Source organism: Spinacia oleracea, chromosome 5 (assembly GCF_020520425.1).
Source record: "Spinacia oleracea cultivar Varoflay chromosome 5, BTI_SOV_V1, whole genome shotgun sequence".
Classification (NCBI taxonomy): Eukaryota; Viridiplantae; Streptophyta; class Magnoliopsida; order Caryophyllales; family Amaranthaceae; genus Spinacia; species Spinacia oleracea.
Window position 1 is genome coordinate 93,074,984 of NC_079491.1, and position 20,976 is coordinate 93,095,959.

General features: G+C 39.5%; 1 protein-coding gene and 1 long non-coding RNA gene across 2 annotated transcripts; both read left to right on the forward strand.

Annotated features, from left to right (window-relative positions):
• Positions 1-983: 983 nt before the first annotated feature.
• On the forward strand, positions 984-3,982 carry LOC110789982 (uncharacterized). The gene is made up of 3 exons (XR_002533684.2): positions 984-1,248; positions 3,091-3,150; positions 3,718-3,982. It is a non-coding gene; the product is annotated as an uncharacterized lncRNA (long non-coding RNA).
• Positions 3,983-16,061: 12,079 nt separating this feature from the next.
• LOC110789976 (protein IQ-DOMAIN 33-like) lies at positions 16,062-17,406 on the forward strand. Its single transcript, XM_056829874.1, is given in 6 exon segments — positions 16,062-16,088; positions 16,175-16,372; positions 16,557-16,670; positions 16,845-17,171; positions 17,173-17,235; positions 17,347-17,406. Coding segments are annotated over 6 exon segments (789 nt in total).
• Positions 17,407-20,976: the final 3,570 nt, after the last annotated feature.

Sequence of the window (20,976 nt, forward strand, 5' to 3'; positions counted from 1 at the left end):
ATCTTTAAAGGTTCAAAAAGAAAGAAAATTACATACTTGTCAATTTTCCTCTTGGAATCTTCAATCAGAAAATATTAGCGTTTATGAATATCGATAGACAATTGGAGAAATTGGAAAACGCCGGACTCCAATGACGTTTATAGTTTACTTAGGTATTAGAAAAATAAAAAGAACCCAAAAGATATACATATAGAAATAAGTCCCTAAAAAAACCACATCGGTTCCCTATTAAAAAAAAAAAAAACTCAAACCAAACCCGCTCACTATTTATAAAAACTCAAACTAGATAAAAAAAAACCTCAAACCAAACCGGTTCAATATAAATAAATAAATGAAAACTCAAACCGGTTCACTAATAAATAAATTAATAAATAACTCAAACTGGTTCACTCAAAAAAAACTGAAGCTGGTTGATTGATTTTTCTTCAAAGTCAAAACAATACCTAGTTTGAGAAATATAATTTAAAAATAGCTATTTTGGTAAATAAAATTATAAAGTAGACAATTTGATAAATAAAATGGTAAAACTAGCCAATTTGGTAAAATGTCCCTACTTTCGCTCCCATTTTTTTCCCTAATTTGAAACCCCCCTCTAAGAATTCCGCCCAAAATCCAAACAAAACCCTTATCCATTTCCACTGTTCAACCTTTGTAGATATGTAATACACAAATTCTTATTTACAATGGGTGTACAATAAATATTGTACACCGAAGTAAAAGTTAACACAAAATGCTTAAAAGTTAAGCTTATATATGTAAAAGTTATCTATTTTTAAGTAATAAATTTTTTCATTTTAGTAAAACTTATTTCTTCAATAATGTATAAAATCAATCATTTAACCTTTTAAAATATTTATCTATTAATTTTTTTTACTAATATAAAAGTTAATCAAAATTAGGTTAAAGTTATAAAAAAAAAGGTTAAAGTTATCTTGGTGTACAATAAATTTATTGTACACCTTGTGCGCGCAAGACCTATTGTATGTAATATGTTCTTCATTTTCTCTCTCTTCCTCTTACCCTTGCCCCTCCTCACTACAACTTTACCCAGATTTTCCCTAAAAAACCCTTAAATCACACCTTTTAAACATCACCCATGATACCATTTTCCCTAATTACTTGTTCTTTATAAATTGAAATGGTCGCCATTTTACCAATTTGTAGCCGTACGCCCGTAATCGCATTTCGTTGTTAAAAATTTTGGTCGGAGCAAAAGGACACAATTCAAAAGAGTTTTCCGAACTCTCAGTAAGATCTAGCTTCATTTGGCCTTCGATTCGTTAATGTTAATTGATTTTTATCGTACTTTTCAATTATTTTTCAGAACATAATTCTTCTTAGCTTCACTCAGTTTCGATTTTCCTTTGTTTTATTTACATTACCCGGATCTAGATTTCATATTTCCTTTGAATTTTGTGAAGAATTAATGCTCAAGGTAGTACTTCTCTTATCTATCAAATGCTTGGAATGAAGTTTCTTACAAGTTTGATTAGGAGTCTTTTGTGTATTACATGCAAGTGGTTGAACTTTTTTGTATTATGTATAAATGGAAAACGTACTAAAATCAAATTAGTTTGTATGATTTGATTGTAGTATTAATATTATGGCACATAAAAGCTTGATTGACTTGCAGATTTAATTGGAGTCGATTTACTCATGGATTGAATATGCGCTTTCTTTTATGTTTTACTTGAAAATCCGTAATTATTTTATATATTTATACTTGAGAATGATTAACAGATAGCTTATACTACTAGATTAACATATCTTACACTTATAAATTTCAGAGACAACATAATTGCATATTTTCTGATTTTCTCTATATGCTTTTATTTTTAAACTTTCTTGCTTACTTTTAGTGTAGCTTTATTTCTTTTGTATCTTGTCACAATATAAAAGCTCAAAAATTGAAAGGATTCTTAGAAAGAGATCATAATATTTACAATTAGGAATTGTTAGTAGTTCCTAGAGCTTCACCCACATGTCAAGAGACTCAAGAAGTGGAGCAACGCCGTAAATGTTGAACACTTAAAATCTTTTGACTGATTCAATGTTGTCATAGAAACAAATTATACATTTTTTATGTCTTCTTCATATGAAGCTATGTATAGACTTGGACTAGAAATGCAAGTCTCATCGCAGTATGTGTTGAGATACTTAAGTATTTGCCTATCAAAATTCTCTATCTTAGCAAAGCATTAGTAAAGAGTGTATGGAACAACAATAGTTAGTATAATACTGCGTATGTAACGACAACAGTCCAGGTGAACCAAAAAGATAAAACATTACGCCACCAACAACACTTGCACATAGCCTTTTGCTATTTCTGCTTAGTTTTTTTCTTGGTCTTCTCTATATCCCATCAAGTCCTTACATAGCTTGATAAGAACCTGCAAGTCTATTCTCTTTTTTCCAATGTAATGGGTGATTCCTGTTGGTGTATATATTACACTTGATGTGGTCTAGTTACAATTCCCTTAGACCCTTACCCTATTTACCTAGTGAAATTGGTTATCTACAAACATTAAGGCTTGTTATTTTAATCTTTCATTCCTAGTTGCTTTGGTAAGAGGTGAGGTCCTTCTCTTCTTGAGATTATGATAAATTGATAATACCATCCAAAAGAGTAATATCTTATATTGTAGTTTATCTTAGTTTATTCTATTTACATACTTTTTATTCAGTTCCTTTATCATATATTTCTTTTTTACTTCAGATTTATAACTCTCAAAGGAACTATACAATATTCTATCACAATTTAGGTTGGCTTCTAGCAACCGAACCCTGAATTAAGCTCTAGGATTTTTTTTGTCTTATTGTTTGTAATTGTATTTTGATTCCCCTTATTGATATCAGGATATGAAGAGTACATATTTTGCACCAGATCAAAATGACTATAATTAGTTTTTCAATCTCTTGCGGCGGAAAGATAAGGACTTTTGTTTTTCATTCCGTTGTCTGTTTTGATAGCAGTGATGAAATATATTTTCCATGAGTTATGATTGCTTAATGACGATTGGCTTACCTTGTCATTAGTTATATTCTATAGTTTTTTTTGACACCTAATATGTTTACCGTTCTTGATTGCAGATCAGGAAACATCATGCTGATGAAGATCTGAAAGTGTTTCATACAGATAAAAAGAAAAAGGTATTATTCTGATCCCCTTTAGATATTTGATATATATGGTTTATTTCTTTGTGGGCTCTCATCGCTACAAGTTACTTTATACATTTTGGTGTTGTGTAGGATCTGATAGCAAGAATCTAACCTACTGCATTTTGGTGCTATGTAGCCATTTATCGCAATGTCACTAATAATATATCACGAAGGTATTTTTAGTGCATAGAAGCAAGGGTCAATGAAAACAATTTTTTTAGTTTCATGAAATAGATCTTTAATTGATGCTTTATGATGCATGCTAAGCTAATTAAGGAGCAAAATCGACTAGTCATCTTAATTTATTATCCCAATTAGATCACTTCTGAATGGAGGCATATATGGAGCTGTAACATCTCGTATGGATCCCATTGTTGTAAATGTTCCCCTCAATCTCTAATAATATTAAACATATATTAGTATTGTCCACACATTGTATAAGTGTTGTTAATGTTCTTGGATCCATTCACTTCGAAACACATGTTTGTTATCATTTTTGTCTCTTGGAGATGGGAGTAGTTTCTATTGCCTATATGTTCTAAACATTTGAATCTACAGGTTTAAGAAGACTGGATTGGACAAGGAGGAATCATATTTGTTGGTGGCGAATCTCACATGTGTAATTAGTTAGCTTTTTTGATACATATTTTTTCAACTGCGCTCAAGTTCTCAACTAATGTTGAATGTGATATGCTATTCTCTTTTAAACTACTTATATAAGTACTACCAAAGTACTTCATTTGTAAATTGCTGAACGATGGAATTATTTGAATGTATGTAAATATTTTTGGAGCTTTTTAATGAAACTGAATGTTCATATTCATTAATTTACAATAAGTTTCTTATTATAATAAGAATTACTTTTTGAAAATGCAGGGTTCAGCCCTAATAATTGTATATAGGCGTTGCATTCGACTTACACAGTCATTAGAAGTCTAATACAACGGTTGCTAGTAAATAACACGATCGTTGCATTAGGTCTAAATAGATGTTCCCAATAAAGGCAATTAAATTCGTCATAGATCAACCAACATGTTACAATTACAAACATAAAATTATTACAACAAAGGTAGCTAGCTAGAGATCGAGTTCATAGTACCAATTAAGCTAATATTCGACATTGTTCACAAAGTAATCTGCCCAAAAATCTTTCACCTCATTAATCTCCTCCGGTGAATAAGGCAATGTTCTTGAAAAATCCTAAAAAAGTGTAAATAATTCAATTTATCAACAATCGATCAATATAATAGTTTTGTGTACTTCAATTTATTATATAAAGTACGTAGTTTATGAGAACATACCGTATTAAGATCTTGACTATTACCATGATTCATTATTATGTCGTACATAAAACGCATGACGTAGTAGCCACAATCTAGTGATCCCGGTTGTTGAGCACACTACATGCATTAAAATAAATAACACAAGTAAAATTTCTATCAAATTGTATGTTATAATTTTGAAAAACTTGATTTTTAGGTAAATAATAAACTAATTATACCTGTGCTGGAATCCATGTTAATTTAGTTCCCTTAGATTGTCCACTTAGTCTCTTATAACTCCGAAAAGCACTACGCATTCGATAAAATATGCAATTATATACACTTTGTTTACACATGTAAATGCAAAGAATATTTTACATGTAAGTGCAATTATAAATATAATATTTTTGGGAAATCGGATTATCATGCTAGGTCCTTTAATGCTATTTAAATCAGATAATCACGATCGAATTAGTATTATATGCTGCATATTGCTAAAATCAATTCAGATTAGTTTAATAGTTAACGCATGTCCCTTCAATTATTTATGCTGAGCTAGTAAGGATATCCTGCCTCTGGAGTTATCGACGAGCGAATTACTCCTCTCGGTAGTTACAGTCCCCCGAACCCTCAATCTCTACCTTGCGGGTGTATATTGAGAGATCCCCACACCAGGGATCACAAGGGAACCTACGGCCGTCGTGGTCAAACATAATTGCACTCCCTTTATGTCACGATAACCGGGTTTTGTCAGTTTTTCTCATTGTCGTTAAAAACTGAATGGCGACTCCTATATTACTAGTCAATTGGGTGTATACTCGCAGGAAATCCAATTACACTTGATTGAATAAAAAGAATCGTCACACCCACGAGGGACAAGGCCGCGCATTAGCCTCGCGCTTTTTCGACCCCCTCACAGTGGTGACTCCACTGGGGACAGTGAAGGAAATACTCGTGCTTGTAGGTAATCAAAATAGCCGAAGGGTGAAACGATCCTACCCCGCGTTTATTTCCCCATCAAGTTGGGACGACCTGAAAATCAGCATATTAATGTGAACGGGCAGAACCGCATAACGAATCTCGGCTCCCTCGGGAGTTGGGACTAAGGATACCTTTTTTCGCCAATAGGGGGGTGCATACGTCGCGCATGTTTCCCACTCGGTACTTGTGCAGGTAGTACACCTATCCCGAACCCAATCGCTCGCCCATTAGGTCCCTCTCGCCTGCATGCCCCCTTGGCTTGCACTTGCGGGTTGGCGTCTTGGGCGAAATTCGTCTGTTGAAGATACTACCTCGACCGGGGCATGTGTTGGATCTACGATAGAAGCGGTACCAAGGCAGGCGTAAATAAACTACCCATAGAAGCCTATCATAAACTACGTGGCATATTTAATTTTCAAATCCATGTTTGTAATGTAGTTATGTGTAGCGAAATATGTGATTGTGTGTGACAAACTATCCTAGAAAACCAATGACCTTAAAAATTGCCCAAACATTCATAGACTAATTTGCCAAAGAGTTATACCGAAACACGTGTTCCGCAAACCCGAATGATCGCCACAAAATAAGCGACGCTCGGGATGGCCTGTAACGAATCCCACAAACGCTGTCACGCGTAAAGGACGTTATTAGGCAAGCACGCAAATCGAAGTCGCATAAACAGAAAACAGAAAACGAGAACCAGCCAGGGACGCATTTTCAACGCCCCTGGCTGGGCGCCAAAGTTTCTCACGCCCACTGCTTGACTTTCTGGTCAGGCGCAGCAGCCTCGGTGCCCAAGCAAAAACAAAGTACGTAGCACAAAAAATGTTCATCAAAAGAATTGCTACGGGGGCGTAAGAAAAGCACTCGATTTCAAAAAGGCGACTCGCGAAAAATTAATAACTCTTTGTGTCGTCGTTAGGCCTCCTACGACGGCAATGCTCGGCACCAAAACCGAACATGTCAACAACTATGAATGTCACATAGGAAAGTGTTTTGAAAATCCAAAGAATGACCAAAATAAAAAAAACCCCCCAAAAAAAGTGTACCGACAGAAGAAAGAGCGAAAAAGTGAAAGACCAATTTAGAGAGTCGAAGTCTAGACTAAGTAATGCCTGAAACTTTGGGAACCTAAACTTTAGCTTATCTTATGCCTAGGACTGGTCCTGCCACTTGGTGCCGATCAGGGAATCAACGGCTAGTGCGTCTCGAAGATACATCACCAACACCAGGTCTAGCAACTCCAAGCTCCGTCCGTCGTCCCTCATTTCAAGGATCTCCGCTTCCCCAACCTCGATTCGCACCTCCAAACATGTTTATCGAAGATTTGCTAGACCAGATGGTCCAAATGACCCAACTCATGGGCCAACTGAAAATGGAAAACGAAGCCTTAGCGGCTGCGCAAGCCAAAAATGATCTCGAAAACGAGAAGAGGATCGAAAAAATGGTCCTACAGCAAACCATTGGGAGCAAATACTTCTCCCTCGAGCCTGAACCTTTTTCTGGCAAGTTACCAGAAAAGTTCAGTTCATCTGACTTACCAAAGTTCAAGGCCACGGACAACCCCCGTGATCATCTACTGAGCTTTGTGAATACCATGAACTTGAAAGGCGTGGACAAGTCCATGTACCTACCTGCCTTTTCTTTGTCCTTGGAACCTGTGCCGCTCAAATGGTACTATCACCAGGACCCTAAGCTCTTCCCCACCTGGGAAGACTTTGTCAATGTCTTCATCAAGCAATACTCGTCGAACATGGATTTCCAAGTTACCATGCGCGAGCTGGAAGTTCTCTTCCAAAAGAAAAATGAGGGTTTCACAACCTACTTTGCTAGATGGAGGGACCAGGCGGCCCAGCTAATCAATAGGCCTCCAGAAACAGAATTGGTCCAAAAATTCATTGACAACTTAGACCCGGCTTACAGACAACACCTTAGGTACCTGGGACTCGACACTTTCAAAAGGGTTTATGATGTGGGAATACAAATCGAGGACGACCTCGCCAAAACCATACAGAGCAAACCTGCATATAAGACCAACACCTATAATCGGGGTAACACACCCCAAGCCCAAGAAGTCCATGCTGTAGAAGAGGCTCCCGCCCGAAGATACCCTGTAAGATGGGTCCGAGACCGAAAGTTTGGCCCACTCGGGTCAACTTTGGTGCAAGCCTTTGAAAGACTAATCAATCAAGGAAAGTTGAGACCTATAGGCCCCACGCGTGACCCTCCTGTCAAAAACAAATATTGGGTCGAAGGTACTTACTGCAAATTCCATCAAGGAAATGGGCATGACACTGAAAACTACTGGCATCTAAAACATACGATCCAGGACATGATAGAGGATGAAGTAATACCTCTCCCTAACGTTGGCAAACCCAACAACAATAAGAGCCCACTCGGCTCTTGTCACATCTCTCTCGACCAACCAGAGAATTTCGACCCCACGGTGTATATTACACCTCAAGGTGCACCACTCGCTGTGGTACCTATGGATCGAATCGAGGGGGAAGTATGCGGTGTATGGAACGACGATGCTGAAGATATTTACCTATCTCAAGTCTCGGGCCAGGACCTCTTCACTGAAACTTGGCCCGGGAATCCTCTCATTGACACCACCCCTCAGGAGCCCGAGGTCGACAACCTCACCCGATCCGGAAGGATATACCAACCGGATATTCACCCACCTCCTATGAACGACATCCCGGTTAGGCAAACTCCTGAGAACGGGCGGCACGCCACCGTCGCGGAAGTCATTGAAAATCCTCTCCTGAAACAACTGAAAAGAACCAAGGCTTAGATTACCATCTAGGATCTTATGTGTACTTCAAAGGAACATCGCGAAAAGCTTATTCGCTCACTTGACCTCATCTCAGTACCCACAGATATCACACCTGACTCATTGGTTAGCCATGTCACGAGAGATGCCGGAGAAAAGGCCATAGTTTTCACTGATAAAGACTTACCCAAAGAGGGGGGGTGCTCACAATAAAGCCCTTTACTTAGTGGTTGGATGCAAAGGACAAAACATCCCCCTAGCGCTCGTAGATAATGTCTGCCCATTGCGAACCGCCCATTGCTTGGGGCTAGGAAGCGATGACTTCCAAACCTCCTCACAAGGGGTACGAGCTTATGATAACTCCCGAAGGCCTGTGTTGGGAAAAATCAACCTTACCATACAAACTGGGCCTGTGGCACGCACCACAGAGTTTCAAATAATCGACATCAAGCCCACTTTCAACCTCCTCTTGGGGCGACCTTGGCTCCATGACTTAGGAGGTGTGGCTTCAACCTTGAACCAAATGGTTAAACTTAACCATAACGGGGTAATACTAGAAATCCGCGCCCCTCCTCTCGACGTCAGTTGTACTATGGTTGGAACGGCCGAAACTGCAGATGACCTTTTTGGGTTTCAAATGGAAGAAGCAATCCAGTTCATCGAAGATTATGATCCAGCATTCCTAGACCCGCATGCATCCCGAGTCATCCCTAGAATGCTGTTGGCTCAAGGTTATTTCCCAGGAACCCCATTGGGCATAAGGAATAAGGAATGCACATTCCATCCTTTTCTCGACAAATCTACTCCCTTTGGCTTAGGTTATGAACCAACGGAGGAAGATATTGCTGACCGCCTATCTAGGCTACGCCTTAACAAAGCCAAACAAACCACCCTCCTTCCCCCATATCAAAGAACCCTTAACGGGATGTTTGTTCGAGAAGGAGAAGAACACCCATGCTGTGATTTCCCTGAACCCTTCGTTCAGGATGGCTCGCTAAAACCCGGATTTGAAATTTTCCATGACTGCCACACCTTGGATGAGGCACCCCACCTCACCAAGACTAAAACAGCTGAAATATTGGACAACCAGGCTCTATGGACATTGTTTAGAGAATCGAGGCCTATGGAGAACGAGACTGTGATGACTACCCTAGCTTTACAAGATGAAGGTTTTGATCCAACCCGGTTAATCTCTCCTGCATCAACACTAGAAGAGGTCGGGAACGGATGGGTGAAGAAATATCAGTGGGTCAACGCAAAAGGAATAGGATTCAAGATGAGTACCGGTGAAGGACCGAAGTTTTATGAGACTAAAACCCCAGGCTTCAGCCATATAGAGCACCATTAGTAGTTCTTTAGATTGATAGAAAAAATAATAGAGACTTTAGATGGTCCTAAGGCCCTTTAGAATATGGGTCAGTTTTATTTCAGTGTGTTTTCCTTACTTTCCAAATCAATAAAGGCGTAATATTTCTCCTAAAAATTTTATTCTAACACTAAATAAACACCAAATGTACTTGCAAAATAAAAAATAATAATAAAGAAGCGGCCCACTATAGGCCCAACAAACAAAGCCCACTCGGTTTTGAAATAATGCCATGTGAACCAGTTCCCGAAACCCACAAAATAAACCACACTATCCCATCCTCAAAACCTAAAAAGCCAACCAATGTCATCATGAGAGCCAATCCATGCAACCCAAAATCAAAAAGAAATCAAAAATTTAAAACAAATGCAAATGTTACCAAAAAAATAAATTCATAAAACATAGAATCCACCAACAGCGGTTTCACATAGATTCCATCATACCCTCCACAAAGATCTTCACAAGTTCCGCACCCTAACTCCATTTTCAAAACTGTTTTGAGTCACCAATAGAAAAAATTAATCTGGACAAAAATGCGTTTCACGCTAACAGTCAAAAAGCCTCCAAAATAGCCTCAAAATTAACTTTAACTACGAAACAAAATATCAAGGCACAAAAAAACGAAATAGAAATAAACGCAAGAACATCAAAATTGACCGCCCAAGTTATTTTCAGCGCCCAGGGCTGGGCGCCGAAATTTCTGACGCCCCAGCCTGGGCGTTGAAACTCTCTGCCTGCCAAAAGTTTTCCTTTTTTCGAAAGTGCTCGCCATTTTATCCGCACACAACGGAAAAATAACGAACACTTGGGGGGTACAGTACGTATCCAAATAGGTTTACCAACAAGTTGGTCGAATTTTGCGCAACCTATGGAAAACGACAGATGAAAATAATGGCAAATACTTCACTCATTTGACCGATTAAGTAATATGTTTCCACTACGGGACATATCTACCAAAATCCGGCATACTAGAACTTATTCTAAAACTAAGAACTACGCGCGACCTGATCCTGACAAGATACGTAGGCAATCCTCACCAAGGATTCGGTCCAAATAATAATGAAAAAATTATATTCTTTGTGTAAAAAAGTGTTAGACATATAAACAAAATTGAATGGAAACTAAAAATACGCTTTTATTAAAATATAATAAGAAGGAAAACAAAGTGCTACGAATAAAAACAAACACAACTGAAATAAATAGAGGGCACCTACACCCTAGCAAAGAACTACACTACTCTAGTTCTTCCGGATCATCAAATAAAGTCTTGAAGAGAGCAATGTTCGCAGGATCCACCCCCATAGTCTTCTGCGCTGCCCCAATATCAATCTCCATAAGAACTGGCTCCTGGACACTAACTTCCAAAGATGCCAAAGCTTTAGAAACATTCTCAGTTATAGCCCGCTCAGCCTCACAATGGTGGGAGAAGGATTACTATCATCAACTGGACTAGCCACTGTTTCTACAGGCGGCTGAGCCTTCCTAACCCATACATTGTTCCGGCGACGATCTCCGCGAGAGCTTGCATTTCTTTTAACAACAGCATGCCCCTTCATGTTAGGCATCTTTTTAGGCCTGACACTGGAACGGGGAAGAACTTCCTTTCGCTTTCGACCAGGACGAGCTTTCACAGTCTTAAAACTATAGGTACGAGGTCTGGCAGAATCAGGACCCTCATACTTAACACGAATACGAGGTATCAAAAGCTCAGCCGGCTCCCCATTACGAGCCTCGGTCCTCACATCCTTGTCATCGGAACTCATCCACAACTTATAGTTTTCAGAAAGACCCACAAACCCATTTGTAGCTACAGCCCAACGCGGGAGACCATCATAATACCTAGCCCACGCTAAGACCCGTGTTTGTGCAAAGGTTGCTACCTTAGGTGGTACCGTATCAGAAAAGGGGATAGTCTGCCTTAAACCATATTGACGCATGACTCGGTAAGGGAAAATATAAATGGGACAAGATAGCCCCAACAAAGAAATATAAACCGATACATCAGACCCCCCTGTCATAGTAGTCAAACCCCACCATGGTACCACCCACTTAATAGAACAAATGCCATAAGTAAAAAAGAAGGTCCATTCGGCCTCGTCCTGGCCTTGGTGCAAGTATTTTCGGTTATCCAAAGCTATAGGGCGATAATGCTTAGGATCGGCAGGAGCTTCCAAAAGTCTAAGTCGTTCCACAAGCCAAATCTGCAAAAACAGGTACGATCGAATCAAAAGAATGAAAAGAAAGAAAAAAGGTTCCTGGGGCGCAGTTTCAACGCCCAGGACCAGGCGCCGGATATTCCAGCGCCCAGCCCTGGGCGCTGAAACTCAGCCCCAGGCGAAAAGAAATATATAAAAGTGGCGTATGTGTGCGCAAAGGAAAAAATAGATTACCTGCAGTAATAGGGGGCTTCCCTTAAAAATTTCGAATTAGGCATCCTTCTTCAGCTCATCCGCCCTCAGCAAAGTCTCAGCAACAACCAACGGCATAATAGAATATCAACTCTCCATCTGGCTAATCAAGGGGATCAGCCTTATGTCACCGAACTCACCATTATTATTCGACAGCAAATAATGATTCAACAAGCAAAATACAAGGGCTCGAATGTTCAATTTTTGTTCGGTCATATTCTTACTAGGCCTAAAATGATGTTTTACGAGTTTTGCCAAGTTAACCTTATCGCCTACAACAAGTTCAGCAAACATGTTATCATCTAGCCCTAAGAAAGCCCTTATGGTTGTTTTACCCTCTTCAATAGTGCCAGGGGTAACAGGAGTAGCATTAGTAGGATAACCAAGGATCGCAGCAAATTCATCAGGCAAAGGACATATTTCATTGCCCCGAAAGGAAAAAACATGATGATCGGAGTCCCAAAAGTTTAGGGCAGCATGCAGAAAATTATAATCGATATTAATTTGTTGTAAGCCTAAAAGTGCCTCTAAGTGGTATTCTTTTAACAAAGCTTTTTCTGTGGGAGTAAGGGCTCGTAGCCAATGCCTAACAGTCCGTTGGAGTGAGAAAGTAGGGATCGACATGGCAAAAACAGTAAATAATTAGAGCACAGCAAAAAAGAAAGAAAGAATTTGAGAGTGGTGGAAAATAAGGACGTACCTAGCCCCTATATATAGCCGAACGCACCCAATAAACATCCTGATCCCATTCGGAAACATGTTAGAAATCCGAAAATCAAGTATTACCAGGAAAGAACTTTCAGCGCCCACCTCTGGGCCCAAGGCCCAGATTTCACAAGAACACGGAATAGGAAAGGACTTAAGACCGTGTTGCTAAAACACGAGGCCCTATTACAAGTAAGATCAAGCCCAAAGCACCTTTAGCTCCCAAATAAGCAAAAAATAATAATAACATTAAAACTTGGTCAAAACTTAGACTCATCTCAGAAAACGCTCATGTACACTTTTCAAAAAAAAAGCAAGTTAAATATCATGGTCATTCTTCGAAACACCAAAAATATGTGTCGTCAAGTCATTGGTTTTCCAAATAGAAAATGTCTGTCTGTCAAAGGGATAATCCGGGCCAAGCCAAAACCGGATGTCGCCTAAAAGCTAAAGTCGCACTCCACGGCTTCACTAAAATAGCACACTACTATAGGAGGTCGCTCGCACATACGAGCGTGACCCCAAACATGATTACAAGACGCGAAAAACAACCGACGAGCCCCAACACTTGGGGGCTCGCGGAAAGTGGACTCCAACAAAGAGCGCGCAATCAAAATCACATTCCCAGACTGCGCCATGCACCATATCATGTTTGGATATCTCAAAAAAATATATTGTTAAATATACACAGTGTGGACCCACTTATAGGACACATCTAATCAGGAAATATTACGACCCACCAACAGGCTGTAATCACCAAAAGCTCTTCTACATAGGCAAAATAAGAAATTCAAAATGGGCTCGCCCGCCCTCAGCGGGCGGGGTCTGCGTCACTAGCCGCGCAGGTCCTCAGTTTTTCGAAGAATAAAGTCTTCAAATTTAAAATAGGCTCGCCATCTTCAGCCGGCGGGGTCTACGCCGCAAAACACGCAGGTCCTTATTTTCCAAAAAAAAAAAAAAAAACAAAAATTTCAAACAGATTCGTTCACTTCTATCGGACGGGGTGTCCACCCTCAGCGGACAAGGTTCGCCACCTTCAGCGGGCGGGGTCTACGTCACAAACCGCGTAGGTCCTTATTTTCAAAAAAATTTCAAACAGATTCGTCCACTTCTATCGGACGGGGTGTCCATCCTCAGCGGACAAGGTTCGCCACCTTCAGCGGGCGGGGTCTACGTCACAAACCGCGTAGGTCCTTATTTTCAAAAACATCAAACAGATTCGTCCACTTCTATCGGACGGGGGGTCCACCCTCAGAGGACAGGCTCGCCCACCTTCAGCGGGCGGGGTCTGCGTCACTAACAGCGCAGGTCCTTAGTCGCTGCAGCGATAACTTTTATTGGTTTTCCCTTTTTCCAAAAATTAAAGGATTGGTTTGTTGGATTTTCCTTCGTTTTACATCCTATAAAAACAAGGGGATTTTATCGTTTAGCTAGCCCTAAAAATGAGAATCTTTAAAAACGTTTTACCTCGTGATTGGGCTTGGCCAGGCCCAATTACAATTTACAGCTTTAATTTCGAAAACATTTGTAGCTACTCCCAATGACAAAGTGAGGGAGTTTTCTACGCATCTTTAGATCCTTCCAATGATAAAGTGAGGAATTTTCTATACTATCAGTTCACAAATCCCAATGACACGTGAGGGATATGTCGACACTTCATTTTATGACCCTTAAGTCAAATGTTATCACTCGGGGGCTCGTGAGACCCTCGCAAAACAGGTCACATACACCATGGCTTGTGTGACGCACTCCGTCTAATACTTTGACCATCGTCTTACTCCATGACTCAGTCAAAGTGGGGGCTAACTGTAGACACCTACTTTTGTCCCCGTTCCCGCAAGGGAAAGGTTCGATGATGAAAGCATAAAAACTCCACTTGACAACGCATCTCCTATAAAATAAACGAATCTCGATTCCCTATTTTATTTCACCCGAAACCTGCTATTTATGGAAACCTGCTAAAAATAGTAACTGCCGTAAAAGGTAGCGTCTAAAAGTGGCAAATCATAAAAGATAGAAACCTGTCAGAATTAGGTGTTGCATTCCAACATAAATCCTAAATGAGATAGAAAACTGCGAGAATCCTATTCCAAATAGGATTCAGAAATAAGAGTTACGTATTAATTAAAATCCTAACGAGCCTAGAGTTCGTAACGGGCCCAGACGCATTCCGTCACAAATTGATACGCGCTAAAAGACTCAAATTAATCTCAAACTCTACGGATTTTAGAATCCGACTCTGACTAAACAAAAACTGCCCAGACCCTATTTTCAACGCCTGGCTCTGGGCGCCGAAATCTTCGGCGCCCAGGCCTGGGCGCTGAAAATACCTGGGTACGTCTATTTTCCTAACTCTTTGCGGATTAGAACTCTGCAATTCTATCTTTCCACGAACTCTTCCCTATAAATAGGCCCCTAGTCTCGACGTGAAACAATACACAACAACACATAATATACTCTGAGTATTGACTCTAAACCCCTTAGCCTAAGCCTCTCGCTGCGAAACTGTTCACGTGTTCTGTCGCAATCGATCCATAAATCGAACAGAACGTATCCTGTCCCATAATCGAGATTCGTTAAATAAAAAGGAGAAATAGCAAAGTCAAAGTGGTTAGTTTTCTGAGAACCGTGACGCACCTCTCAAGGGTGCGTCGTAATGTGTCCCTTTTCGATGATTTAACTGCTTTCCTCGCCCTTTTTATGAACTGTTAAACTAACCTAATATGATTGTTCTATCACGCCTAATAAATATAATATTTTTGGGAAATCGGATTACCATGCTAGGTCCCTTAATGCTATTTAAATCAGATAATCACGATCGAATTAGTATTATATGCTGCATATTGCTAAAATCAATTCATATTATTTTAATAGTTAACGCATGTCCCTTCAATTATTTATGCTGAGCTAGTAAGGATATCCTGCCTCTGGAGTTATCGAAGAGGGAATTACTCCTCTCGGTAGTTACAGTCCCCCGAACCCTCAATCTCTACCTTGCGGGTGTATATTGAGAGATCCCCACACCAGGGATCACAAGGGAACCTACGGCCGTCGTGGTCAAACATAATTGCACTCCCTTTATGTCACGATAATCGGGTTTTGTCAGTTTTTCTCATTGTCGTTAAAAACTGAATGGCGACTCCTATATTATTAGTCAATTGGGTGTATACTCGCAGGAAATCCAATTACACTTGATTGAATAAAAAGAATCGTCACACCCACGAGGGACAAGGTCGCGCATTAGCCTCGCGCTTTTTCGACCCCCTCACAGTCTCTAGGAATGCTATATAAAAAATCTGTGTTCTAATCTTGTTTGCAACTATGGCTGACTGGCCGTGCCTCCTTTGCAGCAAGAAAAATATTCACTATTTTCAGACAAGTACAAAATGCATAAAACATCTTCCATGGCTCGAATCGAAAAGTTCATTACAGCAAATCTTCAGTATTAATATTAGTATTATTAAGACATTTCCAGAAAAGTTTTGTAATCATCAATCGAAAAGTTTCTTATTTGTAGGTTAGGAGTCTGAGGGAGAGTACAGATTTTCAGAATGACTTCGAAGAGGGAATGAAGAGTCCTGGCAAAGAATCTATGGCTACATCAATTGAAGTTCAGACTGGCAATTCGATTGGAGTCGTTTCAATTCAGGAAGAAGATACTTCTGCTTCTACCAAACTTCACCATAAACTAAAGTCTTCAGCTTATAAACCAAAGGTTAAACAACTATCTGCTTATACTGTTTAAATTTACAACCATTCAGAAAGTCTTACTTACTCCAGTATGTCTGTCTTAAGTTTTACTAATCTGAAAAGGGAATCCAAATCCTCCATTGTTTAGGAAACTCTTCTTTCACACTCTATAATTTTTCATATATTGTTATTAAAAACAGAATAAGCAGGAAGATTGGAATGATAGCACACTAGACAGTACCAAGTCGAAAATGAGGATTCAGAACAGACTAGAAGCAATGACACGAAGAGAAAGGGCACTAGCATATGCCTTCAGTCAACAGGTAAACCGCCTTTAGAAAATTTCTTCAACTATATTATTATTTGTCCCATAAAAATCACTATACATGCACAAATATTAAAAAGAGTGAAAGAATGTGTAATTGTTTGTATCTGAAAAAAAGTCTCACAGTTTTTCCTTGGATGAGAATAATATGATCTGGGTAACATTGAATCAGTTAAGAATCTGCTCAAAGAAGAAGCATACAAAATTTGATCCGAACATGGGGTGGAGCTGGCTTGAACGATGGATGGCCACTCGTCAAATAGAAGTTCCCCTGGTGGAAGAGGAAGACTACTACAGCAAGCAACTCACTGAAAATGAAGCAGTAAGTAGTACGAAAGCAAGACCGTTTCTGAGGAAGAAGTTTCTAGACCTTTCATTTGAAGAAAAAGAGAGTTGTGGTTCTAATGAGATACCTGTCCAAGTTGACACTTCAACAAATCCAAGTGGAGAAGATAAACATGGCTACGACTCACCTAGGAATAGGCTAAAGAACCCAAACAAGTATTTCCAGAACGAAAACTGTACCAACCTACCATAATCAGAAAGGGTATTCTAAATCTAAGGTAGCATTCATTAATCTACTCCTATACCTGTCAAGAAATCACCACTGATCACCAATCTTTGCATCCACGTCATCAATTTCTTTTTCAAGTTTGTGAAGTATAATTTTCTAGCTCAAAGAGATTGGAGAGGGTAATATGCCACAAGGACATGAACAGACAGCAGCTATTTAAGCACAAAACCAAGTAGTCTTTTGGTCACCAAAAACCCAAACAAACTCATGGATGGCATACTACTAAATGATGCAATGAAAAGCATGTTGTAGGGGTCTAGGGGATGCAACAACGAAAAGAGTAGGTTTTGTGGCACAAATTAGCACCTAAAGGGAAGTTGAGAATGGACTGAAATGACCTAAATAACACCTTCGTAAGTTTTTAACAAAGTAATACTCCCAGAAACACATAAAAGAACAATCAAGAAAGGGAAGAGGAACAAAACATATGCGAATGTGATTGATAGATTGCATGATTAGATCTTTGGGGTCAGTACCTGCATTGGGCAGCAATCTCTCCTTTGCCCATCTTCAAGTCATTCCTCACTACCAATACCTTTCGGAAAAACAAACAAAAAGAATGTCATTTCTTCATAGACTATCAATCTTACACCTATTTTTTAGTAGTACCAATCCTATACTTAAACAACTTATGCTGTAACTATATCCAAATAAAAGAAAATATCAGGAAGGGAAAAGCACAATTTTGAAATCTTCAAGGAGGTCAGCAAGCTTCTCAATCTCAAGGGGCTCTTGGGCACGATTTTTCTTGCTTCCACTACTGGTAGCGCTAGCTTTAGGTGTCGTAGCAGAAAGAAAGAAACGAGGATGATGTCTACCAAAGTAGTATACTAATGCAAGGCACCCTGCTCCGACTAGAATTGCACTTAGCCATGTCAGAGCCATCATCATGCGTCGATAACTACTTCTAGAAACACCTTCATTCTTATTACCAGTCAACACTCAACAGCAACCTAGAAAATAAGATGATTTAATTATATATACAACAATTGCTTCAACATTGATAATCAACAAATACGCTATAATTGAGATAACAAAAACATCAAGAAGAGGACAATGACAATACAATTACCAACACCTCATCAGCATAGGATACCAAACAATGATGAAACAAGAAACACCTATTATACATCGCTTGAGGCCCCCTACAAATTAAACAACCGATTTACTAATTAAACAGACAAACGCCATTATCGTGTGACGAGAACAAGTATATGACTTGTAATCATGGTGACACATACAATAACTCCCCTCATAACATTATTTTCAATCTTCCTATCAAGATGCTCAACACATTGTTACTAAGATTACTAACTCCACGTCTCAATCTACATTCACTCAATCACTACTTCAGATGCCAGCGAATCACCGGACACCGAAAAGGGTGCCGTCTATATACTTTTCTCTGATTGTGTATACAACTAAATATTTAAACATATGAAGCTAATTTGCCAACATCATAGCTAAGACAAGCATCTTTGACTGTCATTCACTCACAAATTCAGCAAAACTAATGTCATAACCAACATTTTTCAATGAATTTACATGACCAGGTGTCTATAATTAAAATTAAAATGCACAATTAAAATTCATTAAATATCAAAATTAAAATTCAATACCTAAGAGAGGAGAGAGGACAATGAACAATGGAGGCGGAGTGGGCGGCGGCGGCTGTGCTGTGGGAGACTGCCGTGGGCAGCGGCCGTGCTGTGGGCGACTGTCGTGGGCAGCGGCCGTGCTGTGGGCGACTGCCGTGGGCGGTGATAGGCGTATTTTCCGTCGTTGATAGAAAACAACCTATGCAAGCAATATTTATAAAACCACTCAACTACCGGCTAGCGGTAAGCAAAGGGATCGTCCCAAAGAAACGGTGGTTATTGAGTTTGAAAGTCAATCTAGTTCGAACAAGGATTTGGTTTTGAATTGTCACTTTTAAGAATCTAAAACTAAGAATTATGCTAAATTGAATCAAGAAAGGGAAACGTTAGGGAGTCGGAGATAGGCTAGCGAAATCGGGGGAAATGAATTCAACTATCTAGCAATGGTGATCATGCAACGAAATGGTGATTAGGCAAATGGCATCTAAAGACGAACCCGCCACCTCTCGGATAGGGAACGCTAAGCGTCTAATCCACGGAAGAGCTTTCGCCTAATCCTAGATTAATGTAACTAGCATATAATAGGCACCGCCATTTGATCACACAAGATAGGCCCACAATCTCTCGCCAAACCTATCCTATGGTTTCACGTGAACCCAATCGAATAGCATTTGCAACTACCACTCAACTAGCATGGACATCCTATCATCAAATCATATTTAATCACATGAATCAACCAACAATAAATCAACAATTTCCCCTAATTAAGCCCCTAGATTCTCCCCTTTCCCTAACCTAATTCTACTCACTAGTCATTCTAGAAATCAAGCAATCCATTAATTCTAAGCTAGCAAGCATGAAATTGAAGGAGTAGGAGAAGAGAATTAAGAGTTCAATTGCACAATCAAATCACAAATTGAAAATAAAAGTAACTTCAATCAATGAAATCAAGAATTCAAGAAATTAAGGAATTGAAGAACAATCAACAACAAAGCAAGAGCAAGAATTAAGAAACTAAGAATTAAATTGCAAGAAAAAGAGAAGAGTTGAAGGAATTACAGATTTGAAGCTTGAAATCAATGAGTTTCTTTCTCTAGAACACTAGCTTGAAGAACAAAATATCTAAAACTTCCTAAGTTCTATTTCTGAAATTCATTGTTAATGAAAATAAAGAAAATTCTATTTATACTAAACCCCGAAAATAAGAGATTTAAACTCGAAAACTGAATCCCGCGCAGCCGTGCGAACGGGCATACCCAGCTGCGATCGCACCTGCTCGATCATGCTATGATTCCATGCGAACGAGCTCAGCGACGATTCTCCTCCTTCGATCCGTGCGATCGTGCTCAGCAATCGTGCGATCGCACGGTTCTGACTTGGCCAATTCTTCATAAATCCTCATGTGCTCGCACAGGAATTCAGTGCGAGCCCAACGAAATTCCGTGAGAGCGGGCTCCTCTGTGGTGCGATTGCACAAAGTCACTCAATAATTCCTGCATCGATTTTCCAGATTCGTGCGAACGAGCTCTTCTTCTGGTGCGGTCGCACAAATTCCCATATAGTTCCTGCATCGATTTTCCGAATTTGTGCGAACACACACTCCTGGGGGCACGAGCACACGAACCTGCTTGACTTTGGAGGCAACTTTGGTGACCCGTGCGAACGCACATAAATTCCGTGCGATCGCACGGGCTCTGTTCGAGCAATTCTCAGCCATTTTCCATCATTTTCAACATTTTTACCTGAAAAGTACAAAGATGGAATAAGGGGATAAAAATGCAATAAAACTATGAAAAACTATCAAAAAGCATAATAAAATTCTATAAAATCCTAGGCCTAGAGCGACATAAGTGCCGCTCATCAAACTCCCCCAAGCTAAGCGTTTGCTAGTCTCTAGCAAACAAAACTTAACTAGGGAAGAATGAGCAACTAATAGAGTTCTAAAAACTTACCAAAAACAAAATCTAGCAAATCTAATCAAGGCAAGACTAAAATAGAAAACACAAACCAAGAAAACAAAGAAAAGAAAAGAAGAAGAAAAGAAAAGAGAAGAAAAGAAATTAAACTACAAAATCCAAGATGGGGACTTATTATGGAACAAGTATAGAAGAACACTAATATTACTAATCAAA